The sequence below is a fragment of the Petaurus breviceps genome, unplaced genomic scaffold (genome assembly GCF_028583685.1).
Source record: "Petaurus breviceps papuanus isolate PSGF00001 unplaced genomic scaffold, PetGlider_PUasm1.0 37, whole genome shotgun sequence".
Classification (NCBI taxonomy): domain Eukaryota; kingdom Metazoa; phylum Chordata; class Mammalia; order Diprotodontia; family Petauridae; genus Petaurus; species Petaurus breviceps.
The window spans coordinates 77647736-77668848 of NW_027186296.1; the positions used below are offsets into that span (position 1 = coordinate 77647736).

The following is a 21113-nucleotide window of genomic DNA, read 5'->3' on the forward strand; positions in this document are numbered from 1 at the left end:
GAACAGAAGTAGGCAGGAGCTGGTTGTCTGACCACTTGTCAAAGGAGCAGTGGTTACCTTATCTTCTATTGACTTATCAACTGTAGAGAGAACCAGGCATTAAGTATCTATGGAACAACTTTATTTAAGTACACTGGGCACCACCAGGCAATGTGGTTTGGAGACAGGCTGTGCAGGGCAAAGGCTGGGGCTGAGAAGGAAGGTGGAAGGGAGCACACTGCAGTTTGGTTGCCACATTGCTTTCACACACACCTGGCCCCCCATTGGCTGGGGCCTTTGGTCACGGTGGAGTTATGGGGAGAGGACACTGACTGGCATCTTTGGAATTTAGAAATGGGATAGTCAGGAGCCTGCTACACATCAAAGGAGGGCCACATGATTAATCACAATGCCATAAGTATCAATGAAGGCAAATAGGCACCAAGGGGCTCCTAGATTATAGGCCACTGTACAGGAAAGGGTGGCTCAAGCCAGATGCTTCAACCGAAACTGACCAGTATGTAAAACCATCTCATTGGACAAGGGATGGGGTGCTGCCTTTCCTTCCTCAGGCAAGAGAAGAAAGCATCTGCTGCCTAGAGCCCCTGTTTGAAGACCTAGGATTGAGTTAGGCCATGACAACTGAACTCCCTAATATTCAGATCCCTCTTCTGATGATTTCTTGCAGTTCTCTCCTGGGTGGTCAGCAGCAGGTTAGGGGCCCAGATTGTACCTTCTGTCAGACTTCCTCCACCCCAATTTCCAGCTCTGGCTTTCCTTCTTTCTTTGCTAGGCCTGGGGCCCATGGTGGAGCTAAGGGTACAATTCAGAACCTAGGGCTGGCAAGGCCACTGGGTTCCCAAGGGCAGTCTGTCAACCTAGTCTTCTCTCTGCTGCCAAGAAAACCAGAGACCAGGTTCCTTTGCACCTCTGCCTGAGAACCACCCCCAGTGGGGCTTCAGGGATAGGGCACCTTCACTTCCTTCCCTAGCTTAATTTGAGATAAGCTACAAAACCCTGTGAAGGCACTGGCTCCTGATGTGCCAGAAAAGTCCACTTTGAAATTAGCCTGATGATAGAGCTGTGAGCAGGAAGAAAGATTAGTGTTGGCAGGAATACCTTTGATCAAAACCTTCAGTGGCAACTGGTCCCAGTGCCCACGTCTGCTCCCTCAGCAGGATACTGTTAACAGTACTTGGTGGGGCCTGGTGGGTCCCCTCCCTGGTGGCTGGGCTACTACGCTAAGCTTAGGTGCTGTAAACATGAGTGTATGGGGGGAGACTAAGAAAGGGCAGGCAGTAATTGACTAGGGATTTACCCCTGCTGCCTCCTCCTCCTCGGCCCTCTCAATGACTAGGAGGTCACCAAACACTTTTAATAATAAATAAAACCATATGGCAAATAGGATTTTACTTAGACTGCATTGAAGCAAAGATGGAGGAAAGCACATTTAATGTGCCTGTAGCTGCAGCTTCCCCAGCCTCCCTCATCTGGCCTAGCTGCCATGAGTACAGCTTTAGTCAAAAAGGCAGGTTAGTCCCACCCTGGCTCCTTAGGCTCCTCCCCTCTCAGTTTTCTCCAAGGTTCTCCATGCAGGGGAAGAAGAGCAGCAAGGATATTGTGAGGGATGTGCTTAGGTGGCCTGGGCAGCTGCACCTGATCTCAGCCAGTGAAGCCCCTATCCTTCACCAGGTTCCCTCTGTGGTCCTGACCCTTAAGTAAACCCAAAGATTCCTATCCTCTCACCTATCCCCCTAACCCAGGGATTTCTGAAACAGCTCCAAGTGTGCTTCTCCTTATTCCACAAATAAAACCAGCAAGAAAACCAAACAGTTCGTGCACAGGTCCCTGTGATCAAGTGGCCAGCAAGTTAACAGTGAGGAGCAAAAGGAAGGTGGTAGGCCTGAGCTCCAGCCACCTGGGAGGTGGTCGGGGAGATGTTTCAGTTTGCCCTCCTCCTCTCCCTACAGCAGTAAACATAGTCCCAAAAAGAAAGAAAAAGGACCAATAGACAAAAGAAATGGGGAACTCCAGCCAGGTGTTCTCCCCTCTCAGGAGCAAGTTAGTGGTCAACCCCTCGGTCCTCGGCTCCATCGTGGGGGAAGTCACCGTCTTTTGTTGGGCACCGGGCTCCCCGGGCCACACTGGCACACACGCACATACATACGCATACATATCCACACCCACATCCACACATACCCACATACTGGCAGCTCCTCACACACTCCAACTCAAGAAAGCGAGTTTTAAAGTGGAGTTAACTTCGGAGATAGGTGAAAGAGACGTCCAAACATTAAAAGGTTTTCCTGTGGATGGATCGGGCGCCATCTTCTTCATATTCCTTTTTAGATACCCACATTTTCTTAAAGGTGTCCAGAGAGGCCAGAATGGAACCCCTGAGACAGAAGGAAGCCAAAGGGGCAGTATGAGTGGCCTATGGAGCCCAAGTGAAATCTAAGCTAAAACCAGGTTAAATTGTTCCTAAACTCAATTAGGCCTTATAGCCTTCCACCAATTCCCATAACTACTCACCCAATCCATGTTGAATATAGTCTCTCTTGAGGAGCAGATATCTGAGGAGAGGTTGGAAAGAGTAGTGAGGTTCAAATCTCTCCCTTTACCTCCCCAAAAGGCAGCCAGTGAGAAAAATCAGTTTCTGAGCGAAGGCTTACTTGGGGCAGATAACCTCTCCAGTCGGCAGAGTAGCCAATCCTGGATACTGCACTCAACCTTGTAGCTACTACAGGGCCTGGAAAGCCTGAAATGACCTGTTGGTAAGGCCCTATTCTAGAGATCTAGGTAACCCACCCTGGAATAAAGTCAAGCCCTAATGATGGACATCATGACAGGTGCTTAACTTCTCAGCAAAGACCTAGGCTATCAACCCTTGTCCCTCTACAGTCTCTATATCACTGTGCTGCCATAGTTTCACCACCTACTGAATTATTCCCTAGACTGGGGCAAAGGGAACAGAAAGACACCTTCCACCTTTACTCTGCTGAGTCACAAGTTTAAGACCATGGCATTTGGAGGAGGTTAGAATTTCTCTCCTGGCAGGCATAAAAGAAGACAAAACAGACTCATTTGGAGCCTGGATCTTAGGGACTTAGACCAGAATCTGTTCCTCTGGATTGTGTTCTGGGTCATTGCAGTCTATGGGTCTGAGGGTCCAGGATAGACCATTCTCATTCTCATACCTTCAGAAGCCTGAACCCATCCTTATCCCAGCCCCAGATTTTTCCTACCCTGATTTTCACATCTTTTGGAGCCAGTTTCTTCACTTCACTCAGTAGTCTGTCACCAAAACCTACAGAAGTCGAGAAAGGAAAGTCCCAGGTGATTTCTCTGGTACCCTGTGACCACAAGAGCTGAGCAGCTGGTTACCCATAGGGTAAGGACAAACCTTTGAACAGGGTGGAACCTCCTGAAAGCACGATGTTGGAGAAGAGCGTGCGCCTCAGGTCCATATCAGACTTCTGGATGGCAAACACGAGCACTTCATGGATGCCCTCACTTTCCTCGCCAATCAGGTCTGGCCGGAACAGAAGCTCAGGGGCACGGAATCGAGAGGGGCCAATCTGCAGAGCAAAAAGCCAGCCTTAGAGGAAGCAGCAAGGGGCTGATGTAGCAACTATTAGCCTCCTGCATCCCCAGAAGTTTAGCAAAGAAAGAACCACAGGACTCTTCTCAGTGCTCAAGGAATTTAGAAAGCCCAGGCTTAGGAAATAACTTGTACAAATGTATTAAATTAAATAGTCCTTGAATGCAAGCCCCTTGGGTAAGGTAAATCCTGCCAAGAAAAGGAAACTGATCTCTTGGGCAAGATCTCAGTGAGTTCCTATTGGCAAGTAACCCTTTTCTGTTGTTGAGAGAAACCTAAAGCCTCAGCCCAAACCCAGACTCTCCTCCACCTATTCTAACTATTGGGATCAATCATTGAGAACAACTCTTGAGTATTTCTATTGACAGCCCACTTTTCCCTATATGGAACAATATTTAAGATGCTTAAGTGTCAATAAGTAATAGAGAACAAGGCTGAGTTTCTACTAATAGTTGATCTGTGATTATATCTGGCTCTTTGTACCACTGTCTCCTGTTTTCTGGCTTCCCAATTTTTTTGTAGCCCAAACTACAGATTAATGTTTGGGGCAGCATTAAAGCAGCTTTGAATTTCCAAGGACCTGGCAAAGAAGTTGTCTATTTTTCAGACCTGGGCCTCCACATAGGAAGCTCTATTTAAGGCTAGGATTCTGTTCCCAGAGGTTCTCTAGTGGGTTTGTGTCCTTTTCATATACCTCAATGGTGCTTCCATCAGGCAGGTAGTACTGAGCCTTCTCTGTCTCCAGAGTCTCATCTTTCTGTGGGTTTATGGACAGGTAGCAGGCTCTCTGTAGGGCAAAGCACAAGAGGGGGTTAGAAACTGAAGTTGGCATATCAGAGTCAAGAGTGCTCCATGACAGAAGCCTACAATCTGTAAGGTCTGCCGCAAGAACAAGGTTTTCTGTGAGAAGCAATGGTTCTGAGTCAAAGGTCTTTTCTTTTCCTTTCACCAGGTTTCATTGCTAGTCCAACCCCTGACCTTTTGGGACATGTGGCTCAGAAGGTGGGTCAGGGAAACTCCCAGCTCTTCCATAGCCTTAGCTACAATAAGAGTTCTCCTTCCTTGTGAGGAATGTGGCCTCGGGTGCTTCCTCATTCTCATGCCAGGTCTCTGTAAGATTCCCATTTTGGGTTTTTTTTTGGAGGGGGGGAGGCAAGGCAATTGGTGTTAAGTGACTTGCCCAAGGTCATACAGATAGTAAGTATCAAGTGTCTGATGCTGGATTTGAACTCAGGTCCTCCTAACTCCAAGGCCAATGCTCTATTCACTGTGCCATCTAGCTGCCCCAGGATTCCTCCCCCCCTTTTTTTTTAAGGACAGACAGGAGGATGGTGGAAGTGAAGGCCTATGTCTCAACATTGGCCACCAGGGGGCAGCATTTCAGGAAGCTGAGCCTGCAGGTATACCTCTTACTCCATCCTGGCTGGGGAGAAGCTGTGACCAAGGAGAATGAGAGCACAGATAGCCACAAAGGCTGAGCTTTCCTTCCAAGACTAATTCCCTCAAGACTTCAAGGATCTGTAAGAGTGCTGGTAAAAGCCTTGCTCCTCTACAAAAAAAGCGCCACAGCCTTCTAGTACTTAGTAGAAGAGAGTCCTCATGAGTTGCTCTGGCCAAAACATTCATTACCCTGTGGCCAAGCACCAGAGTCAGGAGTCTCTTTGCATTTAGTTACGTTGGTCTTCAATCTGCAGACATACAATCCATCACCTGCTTGTCCTGGAACCCTTTCTAGCTTGATAGGACCTGTCAGAGTTTTCATTCTGCTGGCACTGCCTTTTAGAAACTAGGCCTGTCTCTATGCCCCGCTAAGGAATTAAAAATCGGTAGAACTTTAGTGGAAACAAAGTTTCACTGCAAATGGGAAAAGCCAAGAGTTAATGACAATCATCGGCAGAGCTGGGCCTCCCCCAGGCCTTCTGATTATAAATGTAGAGCTCCTTCCACTCTTCTGTATCTGCCTCCTCCATACTACCAAGAGGGAGCCTGGTGGGGGGAAGCAGATCTCCTGACACCTCCCTAACCCTTGTTCCCCCAAAGACACTGCCTTTCCTTGGAGGTAACTAGGTGGTACAACAGATGCAAGTACCGGACTTGCACATCAGGAAGACCTAAATTCATAGCCTTCCTGAGGCATTTATTAGCTATGTAATTCTTAGCCTCAGTTTCCTCATCTGTATGACAAGAATAACAGCCTCTACCTTACAGAGTTGTCGTCAAGTCCCAATGAAAAAATACATATGTAAAACACTTTGCAAACTTAAGATCACTATTATAAGTGTTACTCATTATATATTATTATTACCCTTTCCTCCCCCATTTCTGGGAAGTTGCCTCAGTGCTTCCCCCTTCCTGACAGGTAGCTCTGGATTCTGAGCACACAGTTCTTAGTGGTGTTCCTGTCCCAGGCATAACTCACCTCTTTGATGGTCTTGACAATCTCAAACTCAGATGATGAGTGAAAATCATAGCCTTCCTTGCGCAGGTAAAGACGGAGGAAGCGGGACACGTCCCGGCCAGCAATGTCAATGCGCATGATGGAATGGGGCATGGCAAAGCCCTCGTAGATGGGCACTGCGTGAGTGACGCCATCTCCAGAGTCTAGCACTACTCCTGTGGTTCTTCCTGTTGCATATCTGAAGCAAAAGCCGCCAGGAATCAAGAGCTTGACCTTTCCCCCAGGAAGTTCATTCCTTTTAAGAAAGCTGCTTAGTTCCAGCCAAAGCCAAAGTCATGGACAAGGAGGGGACTTCTACTCCTTGCCTCTCAGTTAATAAAGGTAAAATAAAGAAAACAAGAGCCTGAAGGGGAGACACACATATCATCTTCCCCTCCAAAGAATTTAAGCCCTCTGAGGGGAGGGGCTGCTTTATTTTGTCTTTGTATCCCCAAGACCTAGCACATAGTAGGTGCTTAATAAGTGCTCATTAAATGAATAAATACTTCTCTCACAGAGTTGCAAGAAAAACACTTTGTAAAACCTTAAAATGTTATGTACACATAATTATAATCATTATTTCTACAATAGTCTCCTCGGAATTGGACCTCCTCCCTAGTATCACTAAGTGGGGCAAAAAAATGAAGCAAGATTTGAGAAATACGACGAACTAATCATCCTATGAAACCAAAACTTTACCTACTTCTACAAACCAAAATCCCTTACAGAAAGGCCTGGAAAGGCCGACTCCCTCAGTGGAAAAGACAGACCTTTCCCGATTTGTTCCAGTTACCCCATTCTCCCTAGATAGCAGCCATGTTCTCTAGGTAGAAACCATAATGAAGAAATGGGCACACCAGGCATCAAGGGGTTTGGGGGTATGCAGCAAGAGAAGAACTTGGATTTAAGGGAGAGTTTTAGTGGCATATGCCATCCTCATTTTTTTCCTTCAGGACTCCCAGCAGGCTCAGCAAACATTCACAGATGTGCATAGCATGAGTAAAGTCATTTCCTAGATTTACTACCACCCATATGGTTCTATACATCGAGTACTAAATTCAATGCCAATCTGAGCTGAAAGAATCGAGTGGACAAAGACAATAAGGAACTCGTATTTAGTTTCCACACAGACTAATTCCTCTATGATTAACATTCAGCTTCAGTACCTCTACTCCCCCAACTCTTTGCTAAAAAGGTGCCAGGTTGTTCTGAAATAGCCTAATTGGGAGGAGTGGGAGACTAGCTTAGGTCAGAGGCCTGATTATCTACCCCCGGGGACAGTCAACTACTCACAGGCTAAGCACAGCTTGCATGGAGATGAAGAGGGCTGGCACGTTGAATGTCTCAAAAAAGACTTCAGCAGCACGTTCCCGGTTTTTTCGTGGGTTCAAGGGAGCCTCAGTCAGGAGCACAGGATGCTGGTAAAACAGCCCCAAACACACATGAGAGTGGATCTCCAAGGTTCTACTCCTCATTAACAGGGGAGGTAGGTAGAGAGGAAGACAGGAACCCTGAGACGGTAGCAGGCTGGCCCTGAAGGTGGTTGGCTGACAGAGCTACCATATCTCCCACCTGACAAGCAGGACCTTGGGTAAATTCCCCCAAGGTTAGGATGTCCTGAATTTTTCATGCCTTTGAGGACTTCCTGTGAACAGAAAACTCTCACCTCTTCTGAGAAAGTTTGAAGCTGATCTTTGGAATAGACATACTGCCAGATGCGCTCCATGTCATTCCAGTCCTTCACAATGCCATGTTCCATGGGGTAGCGGATGGAGAGCAACCCACGATGCTCCTATGAACAGAAAGCAAAACTTCTATGTAGCCAGGGAACCCTCAGCCCCATGGTCCAGAGTCCTGATATCTCAGTGTTGTGTTTGCATTCAGGGTGAAAGGGGAAGGGACCGAGGGGGAAACTGTGGTCTTTGAAAAACATAAGAATGAAACCTATTTTTAGATGTGGTCAATATGTTGGTTCATGTTGCTTGATGATTCTTACTTGTTTTAAGAGAAGGATATATTGGGAGGGCAAGTTAGTGGGAAGTAACAGAGAAGCCATTAAAATATAAAAAAATGCACCGAGGAAAAAAATTCAGAAGGGGACACCAAAATAGATAAAATGTTTTTTACTACCGTGTCCAATTTAATATGCCTGCTTTTAACTGTATGTAACACAAGTTAACAGTTTTACATATAATCCTCTTTTCTGGAGGGGTGGGAGGGACTTCAGCTCCTCCAAACTCAACCTATAGTCTAAGAGCATTTTCTATATCTCTACAGCAGAGATTCTTTTACTCTGCTGTCTTGGTTCTGCCTCCCCCTGGAGCAGAGGTTCTTTTTTTTTTTTTTGCTTTTTGGAGGGCAGTTTGGGTTAAGTGACTTGCCCAAGGTCACACAGCTAGTTTTGTGTTAAGTGTCTGAGGCTGGATTAAGTGTCTCAGGTCTTCCTGACTCCAGGGCCGGTGCTCTATTCACTGAGACACCTAGCCACCCCGAGCTGAGGTTCTTAATGTGGGATACATGAACTTGTTTTTTCTGTAGTTTGATAACTGCATGTCAACATAATTGGTATTCTCTGTAATGCTATATATTTTATTTTGTGCATTTTAATATGTTATTCTGAGAAGAGGTCAGATGGGTAGGCAGCCCCTCCAGGGCTCTATGAAGCAAACAAGTTGAGGAAATCCTGCTCTGGATCAACCTAATACCCAAACCTCCCTTCACTGCTTCAACTGCTGAATCGGAAGAAGTGCCAAGACATTAGGATCTGAAGCAACAGGGGTAGGGCATTCTGCTCATTATCTGGACAAAAAAAATAAAATAAATTCCTTCTTTCTCATGCACATGTACCTGGAAGGTTAAGGTAGAATCCAGGAGTAAAAACATTGCTGTTCCTCTTAATAGAAAATAACTAAAAACTTCAGCAATAATGAATTAGTTAGATGAGTGCTTATCACTATAATCATTTTACAACCAAGATACTATGAAGCAATCAATTTTTGCATTTCTTTGCATGTCACTGACAGAATTCCAAAGAACAGAGTTTCAACTTTAGGCCTATGTTACTGTTTGCCACAATGGTATCAGAAAGGGCTCTCAGACAAGAGGCTGTGAGGAGTGGGATGAAGTGATGGGTGGGTAGGGAACTACCTGGAAGATCCTGAAAGGAAACTGTTTCTTTTTGTGGTTGTGTTCATTTGCTGAGATGGCCAACACTTGGGAGAAGGGGTGGGGTGGGGTGGGTTGTGAAACTGGGAAGGGAAAGTTCTTCAGCTGGCTTAAGAGGACACCAGTAGTTTATTACCTCTGCTTTGGGGCCAATGAAAATATCCCCTTCCAGGGCTCCAGCCATGACACGGACATGTTTTGGTCTGCCTACACTGCAAAAAAAGAGCAAAAGATGATCTTATAGGAAGATATAAAGATACAATCTGTCAGTGTGTCTATCTCTTCTCCCCCTCTAAAAACTGAACTAAGTTTAGCAAATTCCTCTCTCCCCCCACAACACATACTTTGCAATAAGTATGAAATGGGACAAGGACCAGATCAAATTTCCAACAGAATATCACACCTCAACAGGTTGTCCTCCATGGTCTTCATATAAGAGCAAAACCAAGGCAGAGCTATGAGGTTCCTAACATTTATCTTTTTTTTTTTTTTCTTTTGCTTCCAGTGTTCTGCTTGTGAATTTTCTTGTCAAAGAGGAAAACTATGAGAAACTCATCCTCACTCAGGTGTATGAACTTGGTTCTCTCTCATGTTTAGCACAGTAAGTCTTAATAAATGGTTGCTGAATAAATGAATTGCCATTCTGTGGAATATGTAGATTTTAAAAGCAGACTTTAGGGCAATGTTTAAGCCAAATGAATGACTCACTACTGTTAGAATTTTAGGCATCAGTTGAAGAGACAGTGAAATCAAGTAAGTGGTCCAGCCATTTCAGTTGTCTTTAAAGCTGATGCTTGCTTCTTACTGTCTCAAGTATCTGAACCGTCCTCTCAGCTCTACCTAGGCTCCCAAAGTAGGACTTCTTTGAAAGGAAGAAGTCTGACCCCATAATGACAAAGTCACCCACCCTAACCTCTGATTAAGCCATAGTGGGACTTACTAGTTTGGAAAACAGTACTTGGGAATTTGATCTCCTGCAAAACCAGCTTTAATCACACCAGAACCCTAGGGAGAGAAGTGAAGCACATTAAAAGTTTAGGAAAAACAATGGAGAGAGAATATCAAGGCAATTAATGACAAGAAATGCTAGGGAAGGTGGCCTAGCCATACCAGATTTTAATCTTTATTATAAAGCAGTAGCCATCAAAACTATTTGGTACTAGCTGAGGAATAGAATAGAGGGATCAATGGAATAGATTGGGTACACAAGACTCAGCAGCCAATGACTATAGTAATCTACTGTTTGATAAACCCAAAGACCCCAGTTTTTGGGATAAAAACGCACTATTTGACAAAAACTGCTGGGAAAACTGGAACATGGTAAGGCAGAAATTGGGCATAGGCCAGTATCTAACACAGTATACCAAAATAAAGTCTAAATGGGTGCATGATCTAGATATAAAGGCTGATACTGTAAGCAATCTGGGAGAGCAAGGAATAGTTTACCTGTCAGACCTATGGAGAGGGGAAGACTTCATGACGAAACAAGAGTTAGAGAGCATTATAAAATGCAAAATGGATAATTTTGATTACATTAAATTGAAAAGCTACTGTACAAATAAAGCTAATGTTACTAAGATTAAGAGGGAAGTGGAAAATTGGGAAAGAATTATTACAACCAGTGCCTCTGATAAAGGCCTCATTTCCAAAATATACAAAGAAGTGAATTGAATCTATAAGAAATAAGCCACTCCCCAACTGATAAATGGTCAAAGGATATGAACAGGCAGTTCTAGGAAGATGAAATTAAAGATATCTATAAGTCTATCAAAAAATGTTCTAAATCACTATGGATTAGAGAAATGCAAATCAAAACAACTCTGAGGTACCACATCTCACCAGCCAGATTAGCTAAGATGACAAAACAGGAAAATGATAAATGCTGGTGAGGATATGGAAAAATGGGAACACCACTGCATTGCTGGTGGAGTTGTGAACTGATCCAACCATTGGAGAGCAATCTGGAACTATGCCCAAAGGGCTATAAATAAGTGCATACCCTATTATCCAGCAATACCACTTCTAGGGTTATATACCAGAGATCAGAGAAGTGGGAGGAGGACCCATATGTCCAAAAATATTTATAGCAGCTCTTTTTGTGGAGGCAAAGAATTGGAAATCAAGGGGATGCCCATCAATTGGGGAATGGCTGAACAAGTTGTGGTATATGAATGCAATGGAACACTACTGTGCTATAAGAAATGAGGAGCAGATGGACTTCATAATAACCTGGAGAGACTTTTATAAACTGATGTTGAGTGAGAAGAGCAGAACCAGGAGAAATCTGTACATAATCACAGACACAATGTCCATGCGACAACTAACTTCAATAGACTGGGCTCCTCTCAGTAATGTAAGGTTATAAGACAATTTCAAAAGACTCATGATTAAAAGAGATATCCAAATCCAGAGAAAAAGATGCGGAGTCTGAACGCAGATTGAAACAAATTACTTGCTGTGTTTCTTTCTCTTGTTTTGTTGTGTTTCTTTTTTCCCACTCATCATTCCATCAGTTATAGTCCTTCTTTAAAACCTGATTAATGATTAATGTGAAGATATTTGTGTATACCGCCATTGGAGGGGGGGGGAGAAAATTTGAAACTCAAGGGACTGTGGAACTGAATGTTGAAAACTAAAAGTAAATAAGCAAATCAATTTAATAAAAACAAAAACAAAAAACCAATGGAGAGTTGGTAGAAAGTAACTATGAGTTCTAAAGTCTTAAGTCCTGGGATGAAGTTCCAGGGAGGCAGTATCTTCCCTGGGCATTTGGGGAAAATGAATTCTCCCAACACATAACTATGCACAATACTTTTAAATGTCAGGAGAGCTCAGGCTTGGATGCATGTAGCCTTTCCTCTAATCCTGCTGAAATCCCAGCAAGCCAGCCCTCCAAAATGTCCTACTGAGGTTGAATGATTTATATAGATGGTAACGAGGGTGATCCTGAAAGGCAGATGTAACGCAATGCATGGTGCAATGTTCTACTAGCCAGTGTCCACAGGAAAAAGGAGAAGGATTCTTGTATAAGGGCCAGGGGAGAGTCTAGTTCAGACCATGAGGACTGGCCTTGCCCTTTGATGCTCTATGGTTATGGGTACAGTGTCCATAAATGACAGTTGGAGTTTTAATTCAATACCTTTAGTATCACTCAATGGTCTAATGAGGTTAATCATCAACTTTAGGAACAGGTACCAACATTACACAGAACAGATGTCTGAGGCTGAATATTGCTTTAGGTATACACTCTGCCTGCCAAGCATGCCTCCACCCTGCTGGATTTAAAGCTTCCACTGTAAATGGGACAGGTCCATTCCTGCTGTTCTTTTTGTTTTAGCCCAGGATTCTGTCATTTTCAGAATACATAGGGAATGACATACCAGAAACTGCTCCAGCTCACTCCCTGTGCATCTAGTACAACTACAATTGTCTCAGAGGAAATGAGATTGATAACCCAGGGGTGACAGTCTAGCTTTCCTCTTGGTAAAGGGATTAGTTAGAGGAAGCAGAAAGTGGTTCAAGAACAGGGAAAGGGAAGGGGGGGAGGGTAGAACAAGCCAGTTCTCTGAGCAAATGGTACTGTTGAACCATTGCCAAGAAAAAGAAAATGAGAAGATGGAATACAAATGGCTTAATTTAAAGCAGGTATAGGATAGAACTTGAAATTGCTCACTAGTCAATTTGAGAAGAAAAATTGCCCTGGTAACTCCAAGAAAGAGGAATAAAAGCCTGGAAAAGCCTTAGTCAGAAATTGGTCACAGGTGGAGAAAAGGAGGAATTATCCTGTTATGGGTTCAAGGACTTCGGTTCTGGAACCTATGGAGAAGACACCATAATGAAGTGATGAGAACAGCTCTTTATAAAGGGAATTCTGGGAAACTGGCTAACTCAAATCTCTTGGATTGCCTTTTGCTATTCTCTGGTCCTGCTAATGTAGACAGGCCTGTTAGAGCTGCAGGAAGATGTTTCTATAGGATGGAAACTTGGAAAGGAAAACTTTGTGACATTTACCACACTAGTTTTTAAGAGTAATAGTATCTTTCGAGAGCCACAGAAATTTAAACATATCAATACTTAATAAACGTTTATTAATTTGAATAAAATTATGCAAAGAGTACTTATGTACTGGATTTCAAGCCAGACTAAGATACATTTATTTCTTCCTTTCCTTCATAGCAAGAACACAATAAGCTTGCTAGTCCATAAGTGTTATTACATTGCATATACTTTCTTTTTATTATTTATTTTGTTTTTTGGAGGGGGGAGGGAAGGGCAGTTGGGGTTAAGGGACTTGCCCAAGGTCACACGGCTAGTTTTTTGGTGTGTTAAGTGTCTGAGGCCGGGTTTGAACTCAGGTCCTCCTGACTCCAGGGCTGCTGCTCTATTCACTGTGCCACCTAGCTGCCCACTGCATATACTTTCAAACTCTTAAAATGCATTTATCAGTTTTGCTGATTTTTTCCTTTTTCTTTTTGTCTGTAATATGATGCAAAAAAAGACAAAATTTATTTTAAAAGAAAGTCCCCCAAAAGAACAGGCTGCTGAGATTCCTAAAAGAGTCCAAGACCCAGTTTGGTTCCAGAGAAGCTCAGGCAGTGCTGGTGATGAAGTATGAGCTAGCATCACACAGCCCCAGAACAAGCAAGCGTTGTCAGGGAGGGAAATGGACCTGCTAAGAGGCTGGGTGAAGTACAGAAGGGATAAGTAGTAACAGCATCTCTGTTCTGCTCCAGCCAAACCACCAGAGCATACAAAAGAGTTATGCCAATTTCCTTAACAGTAATTTATAATTAGGAACTTTGTACCTGGCAAATGAGCTGCTACTCTCTGTTATTCACCATGGCAAAAGTCAAATAAACAAGCACATAGCAGCAGGCTCATTGAAAACAAGTGTTCATTAAATATTTGACTTCCTCATTAAATATTTGATCTCTGAGAAGAACCAGAGTATGCTGCCAGCAATGGCTACATAGAACAGTTATTTCAGTGCTGAAACGCAGTTTCTAATGTGGGAAGACAAACCACAAGTTCCTCAGCAGGCACCAGAAACACACAGTACCTAGACTGCCAAAGGACTGGGACTGAAAGAAATTGACCACAGACACTATTAAATGCTACAGCTGTCCATCCCTGAGCACTCTTCCTCCTTGCAAGTGGCAACAGGAATCCAAATGAGTAGGAGTCTCTCGATAGACAAAGGCAGGAATCAATGTCAACAGGGGAATTCAATTCAAAGGATACAGTATACACTTACTCTCCAGGGACAGCATGATTTTAAGGTGTTTACAACTGCCTTTTAGCTGTTTCTTCACATATCCATTTCCAATTTTTTCTGGACCCCCCCCCCCCCTGCCCAGCACCTTGGATAGTGTGAGACTTGGGCAAAGCACTTAGTAAACACTCAACTGATTGGCATAACACTTCTTAAGATAATCTCTTCTTTACCCATTCCTTCAGGATGTTTCAGGTACAAACCAAGACTTTGAATGTCAAATTCTAGGTAAGGGCATGATTTGGATTGGTTTCATTTTCTAGTCCATTTTAGGGATCCTATGATTTTCCGGAATGACTGAGTTGTTAAGATTTTAAGAGTGAAATAACTATATTCTTAATGATGAAAATATGAAAAGCTGAGGTTGGGTTTTTTTTTTTGGCTCTATCTCATCTATAGCAGAGGATCACAGATTTAGGGCTGGGATAGACGGGAGAGGTCCTCTAGTTGGAGGCCCTCATTTTACAGATAAAGATACTGAAGAGTTCAGAGAGGTTAAGAGATTTGCCTAGGGTCACAGAGCAGGTGAGAGGCAGGGCTGAGATTCGAACTCAGCTCCTCAGACTAAAGTTGTGTTTGTTTCGATATACTGTGAGTCATAAAAACTTCAAGACTGTTTAGAACCTTGATCCTTTAGAAAGTAAACTGTAACCTTTGAGTTCTTAAGTTACCAAGGACTTGGGACAGGAGATGATGATCATGGATAGGCAATTAAGTTCTCTTTCTACCCAAAGAAAACTGAAAAATAATTTTCTTTTAAAATTTTAAGCAAATTTATTTGCACCAGTGCTTCCTGTAGTAGATATAGTTTTCAAAATGTGGCCTCAAAGTATACTTGTAGACTCAGAGCTTCTATTAGGAATCCTAGAATTTTAAAGCTGAAAAGAGTTCTTAAGAGATAACAGAGTACAGTCCATAAAGGAGAAATGACATATATAAAGATCACAGATCTAGAGTTGGAAGGGATCTCAAAGGCCACATTGAAATCAAACTCTTTCATTTTACAGATAAGGAAATTGAGGGCCAAGGAGGTTAGTTCCATTGCCTTGTCCAAGGTCACACAGGCAGTAAATTTCAGAGCTGAGATTTCAACCCAGATCCTTCTTACCTACAGATCCAATGCTCTTTCTACAGTACCACAATGACTTGCCCAGGGTCATATAGAAAGTTGGTGGCAGAACTGAGACTAAAATCCAAGTTTTTTGACTCAAGTCCAATATGCTTTCAACCATACCATTTTACTTCATTTTAGTATAAATGGTTATATTTAAGAGAAACAAGTTCCTAACTATAATTACTCATGATACTTACCTCATTGATACTTTCAAAATTAACTTAATTTTTTTCTCATTAATTCTAGGTAGCTTCTTGTGGTGTCAAGCAGGAGTAATATATGTTGGATAGCAGTGTTACCTAAGCCAGAATAGCTAATGAAAAAAAATCTTTTTTTTCTTCTCTTCCTTAATTCCTCCTTCTAACTAGTACTGCATTCTTAGCTTCCAGGAAAAAAGATTTCATTGTCTTTGTAAAATGCTAAAACTGTAAGAATCATTTCTATCAATAAACACATCTCATCAAAATAGATACCTGATCCAGTTATCTAATAGGGTTCATTCTACTTTTCATCCTAAGAACTAAAAATAGGTGCTAAAGAGTCATCAAAAATTAGCTCAGAATTTCCAACACTAAGAATTCACTGAGATCTCAAATCTAAATTTAATTTGGCATATTCTCAGCAGTGTCCTAAAGACAAATGACAAATTTCTCAGATTTCACTTTTAGTAGATGTACTGGCAAAAGGATAGAAATGTTTTCCCAGTGAAAAGACAAAAGTTGAGTCTTCTAGTTTCAAAATTAATAATAGTATTGTTACTCTGAAGTACAACTTAGTATGTTATTAGGGAAAGGAAGAAGGGTGAATTCAGCCCAGGGGTAACTAATTTATTCTTTTTAATAGAAAAAGAGCAAGGAGAATGATGGAAAGAGTTGGAATTGGGATTACACATTAATCCAAAGAGCAGGGGATCATGATGGTCAAATTTATGGAGCTGCCATTTCTACTCCCTAGAACTGCTGAAGAAAATTTAAAAACTGTTGCCAATTTGCTAAATGTCAATTTTACAAAGATGACAAAAAAGAAAGGCAGCAGACACAAGAACCCAAATTCGAAAAGAGAGAACACTACTAGTGCTATTACAATGTGAAGGCAATTTTGTTTTTCCTTTGGCCCTCTGGGCTCTTGGGCTGCCTATCACTCCCTCCTTGGGTCTGTCTCACCATTATCACCTATTTCAGTCAGATCCCCGAAGACAGTAAAGCTAGTTGATACAAAGTTCTCTGAGTCTGTAAGGCATTTCCCCAACGGCATGATCAACGTGGCAAAGTTCAAAGAATTAATGAAGTAAAGGAGCTTCCCAGGAAGCCTATGTGGAATACTAGCACCTGTGACCACCACAGATTTTTAGCCTTACGGAGATGGAAATGCAACTGTTTCCAGACAGGGAATTTAGCCCCTAGATTCAAAAGTACGTTTGGGAGACTACAGTCTGATCCTCCCCCAAAACTAGAGGTCCATTTGGGTTTTCCTCAGGAGGACGGGAACATCCCAGTGTTCTGACCCCTAGATAAATTAACACCACCATTATAATTAGGGACCACAGAAACAATAAAGGCCAAGGAAAGTCCCCGACAGCCTCCAAGGCTCCCAAGGAGCTCCATCCGACCCCACCCAGGGGCTGGATCCGGCCTTCCCACGTACCCACCCCACCCAGGCCCAAGACTAAACAAAATCCGGACCTTCCCCACCCATGGGCGGAACCCTGTCCCACTGGTCTCACCAAGAGGAGTCCCGGGAGCCAATCCTAGACACTCCCTTCTGCCCCTCCCCGCCCCACGGAAAGAGGAAAACCTACGGCATTCTCTCAGATTGACTGAGGAGCTAACCAATCCTCTCAGAGTGATGCCCCATCCGGCTAGCCCGAAGGGCGGAACTAACTAGTTGAGATGGACAGTTACACGAGCCAATAGGGTCACCGGAACTAGAGAAGGGGCTGGGCCCTGGGAGCCGACAGAGCGGTTAAGGCCCCTCAGGCCAAGGGCCCGATGACCCAGGGGCTAAAGATGGGGCCTTTCTCTCCTCCGACATCCACCCTAGGGATTCTGGCCTATGGACCCGCTAGGGACTGCCTCTCTCAAGGAGAAGGGGACCGCCAAAGCCTCCTGACAGGCCGAGCCAGTGACAAAGAGTCAGGGCCAGGGCGGGGGACCCTCGGACTAAGATAGCCGGGCCCTGTTGGAGGAAGAGAAAACCAAGACTCACGTTGTCTATCACGACAGGCTGGTTGGCGATAATATCGTAGGACTCCATGGCAGAGGGGGTCTCTCCTCCGAAGGAAGAAACTGCCAGCCGGGTCCGCTGCTGCTACCGCCGCTACGCATGCGCAATGCTGTCCCCGGGACAAGGAAGTCGGGAGGGGCTGCTCTCCTCACCCTCCGGAAGACTACAGTCCCCAATATTCTATGCGGTACCCCCTCCCCCCAACTCGGAAAGCATCTCTCAGTCTGTTTCAAAATCGAGCGAAGCTATGCATGATGGGTACCAGACTTTCCTTCGCATTTTGGGTTTTGTAGTTTACTTAGAGAAAGTATGAAAGGGACATGAATTGTTTGCCGTTGTTGCATGATGGAATCTGTAGTCCTTTGAGTCTTTGAGGGAGGTTTCGAAATGTATGCTGGGATATGTAGTCTTACGTGTCTGTAGCTCTAAGTACTTGGATACTTGTCTGTGGCCTCTCAAATACGCTACCCCGACAACTTTTCTCCACAGTGGAATAACTTATTTTTCATTCTTGCTATATACTTCTTATCTTTCATCCTTGCTACTTGTGGGGTCCATCTCCTTTCCTATTTTTACATGGCTTCGATATCTGTATCTTTTATTTTGCAACGTGTAGGGGGGGGGGGGGAGTAGTATTCATGCAATCAGCACAATGTCATGGGCAAACACAAGCATCTTTAAAACCTTACCGTTTAGACCCCCTCTTACTTTTAGACTTTGTTGTGGACATCCTTCCTGACAATACCGAGCACCTTTGGTAAGCGAATGTGTCCATTGATAGTCATCATTAGAGGTTATCTCTACAGCTGTATCCTACAAGGAATCTTGTTTGATTTTTTTTAATGGAGCTGTGCTTTGTTGAAGATCTGTTAAGAATGAATTTAACTCTACAAAATCAAAATGCTTATAAAAAAATATTCGAAAAACAACAAGCAGAGTGGGAGCTTGTATTCTTTTTTCCTTTCAGTCAAATGTGTAACTATAAAGATGTGTCTGTTATAGAACATAATTTATGAAAACCTGCCTGCTTTCTCATATTTTCATCAAGGATGCCCACAATGGGTGTTATTAATTCTCATAGATTTTTTTGTAGGTATATGGCTTCACAGTTACTGATTTTTTAAATAATTATTTTCAGTAGTAAAAATGCCCATTTCTTTCTCCTCCTCCCTTTGGCATCCTCTCCCTTCTTTTTTGGTTATCTTGAGAATCAGTCCCTCAACATTCATAGTACTGTGTTGCATCAAGACAAACCTCTTCTAGTTATACTTTGTTTAGTCTATCTGTATAGGTTTTCATTGTTTGTGATAATTTTTGACAGATCTTTTAGAATTAGAAGGGCACTCAATTATCTAGTCAAAATCCTTCATTTTACAGATGATACTAGATCAAGATCAAGAGAGATTAAATTATTTCCCCAGGATCATATATATAGCTGTTATTGAATAGCCTTGAACAAGTTATTTAACCTCTCCAGGTCTCAGATTCATATGTACAATGAATAAATTGAACTGGATGATACCTGAGGTTCCTTTAATGAAAACTTTGGGTTCTGGTTTCAGATCTGATTATGCCCCTTCTCTGCTTTAAAACCTTATCTGGTTCTGCATTGCCTCAAAGATAAAATACAAATTCAAGTTTGCATTTAAGGCCCTCCCTGTTCTAAGCTCTCATTTCACACTCTTCACCTTCACAAACTAAGTTCTAGCTATTTCTAAAGATGTGTCTTCTACCTCCATGTACCCCATGACTGGTATGCATTTTCTTTTAATCTCTGTTTCTCGGTCCTTGTTCGGTTTCTGCCTACTTCTTTTTTTTTTTTTTTCCTGTGGGGAAGGCAGGGCAATTGGGGTTAAGTGACTTGCCCACCATCACACAGCTAATAAATGTCAAGTGCTTGAGGCCAGATTTGAATTCAGGTCCTCCTGACTCCAGTGCCAGTTGCTCTGTTCACTGTGCCACCTAGCCACCCCGGTTCTGCCTACTTCTTGAAGCCTTTTCTGACTTTCCCCAGTAGCTAATGTGCTGTCCTTCCTCAGTTTATCATAAATTAGTTAATTGTGTACATACTGTATCCTTTCCAATAAAATGTATGCTTTTTGAGGAAGGTGACTATGGGTTTTTTAGTTTTTATATCCTCAGTGCTGAGCACACCATTTTGAATATAGGTGTTTAATAAATGTCCAATCAAATTCTTATGAATTTTCCTTCAAGGAACTCAAGAGTTTCATGCGTCATCTCATTCCTTTTGATAGCCGGAATTATATCCTTATTTGGAAATGGAAACAAGGACAGGTTAAGTAGCAGAAATACAGGCTGTTCATGGCTTTGCAAGTTACTTGCATGAAGTCATGGAAAAGTCACCCTATCTGAACTTTCCTGAGTTTCCATGTCTATAAAATGAGAATGATACTTATATTATCTATCTCACAAGGCTGTTATAGGGAAAGTGTTTTCTAAGACTCACCAAATTCAATAATATTTCTAAAGCACTTCATACAGTGCCTGGCACATAGGAGGGGCCTAATAAATGCTTGTTACCCACTTCCCCTTAAAGCACTATACAAATGTGAGTTATTATTAGGATACCCTTGGGTGTCTTTCAGTTTGTTAATCATACTTGCCTTTGGAACCCCCTCTTTTTCTATACTTGATCCTATAGCTCTCATTTTACATTTGAGATTTAAGTAAATAATAGTGACTATAAAATTGTAATTTAAAAAAAATCTGTAAGTAAAAATCTTAGAAACTTTTAAGACTCTCCCCACATATAGAAGGTAATGATTGTAGGGGACAGCAAGTATTACTCACTAGTAACTTTTCAATGTAAAAGAGAAATAATAGAAGAGAATGTTTATCATAATAAAAAAATTTATTAAATTCCTATCTGTACAAAGTACTTGTGGAAAATTAGAGTGGCTTTACTTCTCCTAAAGTAGGTATTATTTTTTGGTTCAGACCTCTCTGACTTCATCTGTGTAGAGGAACTCCAGTTATGGAAACTCCTTTCAGTGATGCAGACTGGCAACTCATCTTTAACTAAAGGAATTTCTGAGAGCTCCCTGGGAGCATCAGAAGGTTAATCGACTTGTCCAGGGTTAGGCAGCTTGCCAGGGTCTATCTATCACACTAGTGATAGTGAGAGGCTGACGCTTATTCTAGTGCACCACGCTGCCTTTTGTTTTAATGTTCTTTGACAAAAAAAAAAAACCAAAAAACCGATCCCTGCCTTAGTGGAGTTTACAGTCTCACATCCGACACACGGAAAAGAACACATAAAAGTTACAGCTGACAGTGGTAACCTTTCAGGAGTCTTGATGGC

General features: G+C 42.8%; 1 protein-coding gene across 2 annotated transcripts in view; it reads right to left on the reverse strand.

Annotated features, from left to right (window-relative positions):
• The window catches only part of ACTR1A (actin related protein 1A), a 33819-nt gene extending 15889 nt beyond the window's left edge, over window positions 1-17930 (reverse strand). The window contains exons 1-11 of one of the 2 annotated variants that reach the window (XM_069098842.1): window positions 17774-17930; window positions 10123-10187; window positions 9319-9394; window positions 7684-7809; window positions 7311-7435; window positions 6000-6216; window positions 4275-4367; window positions 3383-3557; window positions 3225-3286; window positions 2512-2552; window positions 105-2375 (exon numbers count right to left, since the gene is read on the reverse strand). In XM_069098842.1, coding sequence (XP_068954943.1) covers window positions 2273-2375; window positions 2512-2552; window positions 3225-3286; window positions 3383-3557; window positions 4275-4367; window positions 6000-6216; window positions 7311-7435; window positions 7684-7809; window positions 9319-9394; window positions 10123-10187; window positions 17774-17821 — 1131 coding nt within the window. In that variant the 5' untranslated portion in view covers window positions 17822-17930 and the 3' untranslated portion in view covers window positions 105-2272. Of the gene's footprint in view, window positions 1-104; window positions 2376-2511; window positions 2553-3224; window positions 3287-3382; window positions 3558-4274; window positions 4368-5999; window positions 6217-7310; window positions 7436-7683; window positions 7810-9318; window positions 9395-10122; window positions 10188-17773 lie in introns of those variants that run through there. The other variant, XM_069098843.1, reaches the window with a different exon arrangement.
• Between the last annotated feature and the right edge of the window lie 3183 nt (window positions 17931-21113).